Source organism: Hirsutella rhossiliensis (genome assembly GCF_020360975.1).
Source record: "Hirsutella rhossiliensis strain HR02 chromosome Unknown scaffold00001, whole genome shotgun sequence".
Classification (NCBI taxonomy): Eukaryota; Fungi; Ascomycota; class Sordariomycetes; order Hypocreales; family Ophiocordycipitaceae; genus Hirsutella; species Hirsutella rhossiliensis.
This window is the reverse complement of record NW_025408667.1, coordinates 4,957,015-4,959,255: the sequence shown is the minus strand read 5'-3', so window position 1 is coordinate 4,959,255 and position 2,241 is coordinate 4,957,015. Positions and strand designations below refer to the sequence as shown.

Here is a 2,241-nt window from a genome sequence, read left to right as displayed (position 1 = left end):
TGTAGCTTATGGTAGGCAGAAATACGAGCGTCTACGGGAAATAAATGTAGGACGAGAATCTAATAGGTCAATCAAATATAAGTCATTATAGGCACCAATGTAGGCAACGGTCGAAGACCTCTGAGGAGGTAAAGGCTTAAAGGGGCCAAAGAACTAGTAGCAAATAAGTTTAGGAAAGCCACGTAGGATATAGAGACGCCAAGCTTTGGCTATCACGATATATATCCCGAGACTAAATAAACGCCGAAGTAGTACGAAGATGGTTATATCGTTCGAGTTGTGTCTTTATGTGATGACGGCAGAATCGATTGTTAGCGTCTAAATAATAATAGAACTTTCCTACACATGTCGCTCTTCCTAACTGACATCTTGACTGACGAAACAATGGCCATGCCCATGAGTAGCGTCTCCAATAAAGTCAAGCATCGAAACATAGCCTAACCGGGTACACCGGCGGGTCATTTTTCGAGACCATGGGAATAAGTCGAACTACAAAAGGCAAGACCAAGTCGGTACATATCTCGAGTAGTGGCGGTGCCTGAGACTCATAAGTCAGAGCTTCGCTGCCTTGTCTTCAAGACCCGCCTATTGGGAAGCAGCCTCAGTGCCGCGGCGAGCACCTTGAACCAGCCCCATCATGCTGTCGGCAGTACCTGGCTCTAGAGAATATGCGTCGCGTTTGGCGAATCCCGTCTCGAGGTCCCGGTTAGATAGCCCTTCATCGACTAGCCCAGTGTCAAGACTCGCATCTTCATCTGCGGGCTGGGGCGAAGTAACCAGACTCGGGTCTTCCCCTAGTGGTTGGGGGCTTGAGCCCGTAGAACCTTGTGAGACGATTAACCCCGGGCCTCCATACCCGTTACCCGAGCCGGCTAGAACCCCCGTGCTGTCGAAGTCTTCAGGGTCTTGAGGGAATCGCGATGCAGGGCGACCTTGCTTATTGCTAGAGCCAGTAGGATCCCCCGTGTTGCCAAAGCCTGTAGGATCTTGCCCATTTCCAGAGCCCGTAGGACCTTGTGAAAATCTCGGACCCCCCGGGAAATTGGCGGAACCCCCAGGGCCGGGTTCCTGGCCATCATCCCCTTTGGGAATCTGACTACCGGAGTTACCTTGGCTTTTGCGTCTCAGCGCCATCTGTCGCATACTGGGTATCTGGCTCTGGTCGAACTGGTACTTTATGCCTTGCCCCGTACTGATATCGACATGTTAGGAGAAATTGACATTGACCATACTGCACCAAGCATGCCAAGTGAGGATAAGACATACATTTGAAAAGGGACCATGATGTTGCGTGTGCCGCCGGTCTGTCTGCGATTGAACCCAGGACCGCCGTTCCCCTCATTCCAGTGCTGAAGTCCAAGCCAGTGACCAGCTTCATGGACCGAAGTCACGTCTTTATCATCGCCGCCGAATCTCGATTGACCAGGGAGGGTGCTTGTGGCGACGACACAGCCATCCTTGCGGCCGAATATCTGACCGATGTTGTCGGAAGGAGGGGGGATAACACAATAACCTTTGGCACCAGGGCCTTCGTTGGTTGGCACGTAGACGATGTTGAGCGTTCCCACATCTCCTTGGTGGCTCTTCATCTTCAAGTTGTCCATGGTCGCCTGGTCCGTCACATCCGTCTGGCCACAGCTGGCATCAATGATGCGACTCGTGTTCTGCAGTTTGAAGTTGATCTGGGCTGGGGCGTAGAATTCATTCATGACGTTGATTTCATTCTTGGCGATTCCGTCCTACACGATGTCAAGTCAGAACTGGCGGTTACTCGCGGGCGAGGTGGGCAATGTCTTTTGGTGGCATCTCTTACAGATGGGCAGTCTGTTTCTGAAACACAGCAAAAGTGAAAAGCTGCACCTAATTCGATGCTCCGGCCGTTATCCACCTCATTCTGCTGCCGCTTCCAGAGGCCCTGCTCCTCCGGGCTGGGGTCTCTAGTAGCGCAAGTGTGTTCTCGCCTGACCGCTATGGTACCAGCCATAGTAGCCTGGGCCATGATGCCGACCACGGCAAAGCGCAAAATCACCATTGTGAAGAGTTCGAATAGAAAAAGAGATGAAAGAGAAGGGAACGGAAGGAAGTTCGTCTGGGCGAAACGGATAGCAGCCGGGACCAGCGGACGCAGCTCTTGTAGGCAATGGGGAATGCCTCCTCCCATAGTGTCGACCGGATGGCGAAGAGTCCATCTTTTGTATTGAAAGCCTGGCTGGTGCCAGTTACTGGAACATGGCGGCAGTG

At 52.3% G+C, this 2,241-nt stretch overlaps 1 protein-coding gene across 1 annotated transcript; it reads right to left on the bottom strand.

The window, feature by feature from the left end:
- Positions 1-872: 872 nt before the first annotated feature.
- HRG_00632 (uncharacterized protein) lies at positions 873-2,032 on the bottom strand (the record flags this gene model as incomplete). The annotated part of the gene is made up of 4 exons (XM_044859103.1): positions 873-1,096; positions 1,146-1,192; positions 1,267-1,739; positions 1,814-2,032. The coding sequence occupies 4 exons, from the start codon at positions 2,030-2,032 to the stop codon at positions 873-875; spliced, it is 963 nt and encodes a 320-aa protein (XP_044725503.1).
- Between the last annotated feature and the right edge of the window lie 209 nt (positions 2,033-2,241).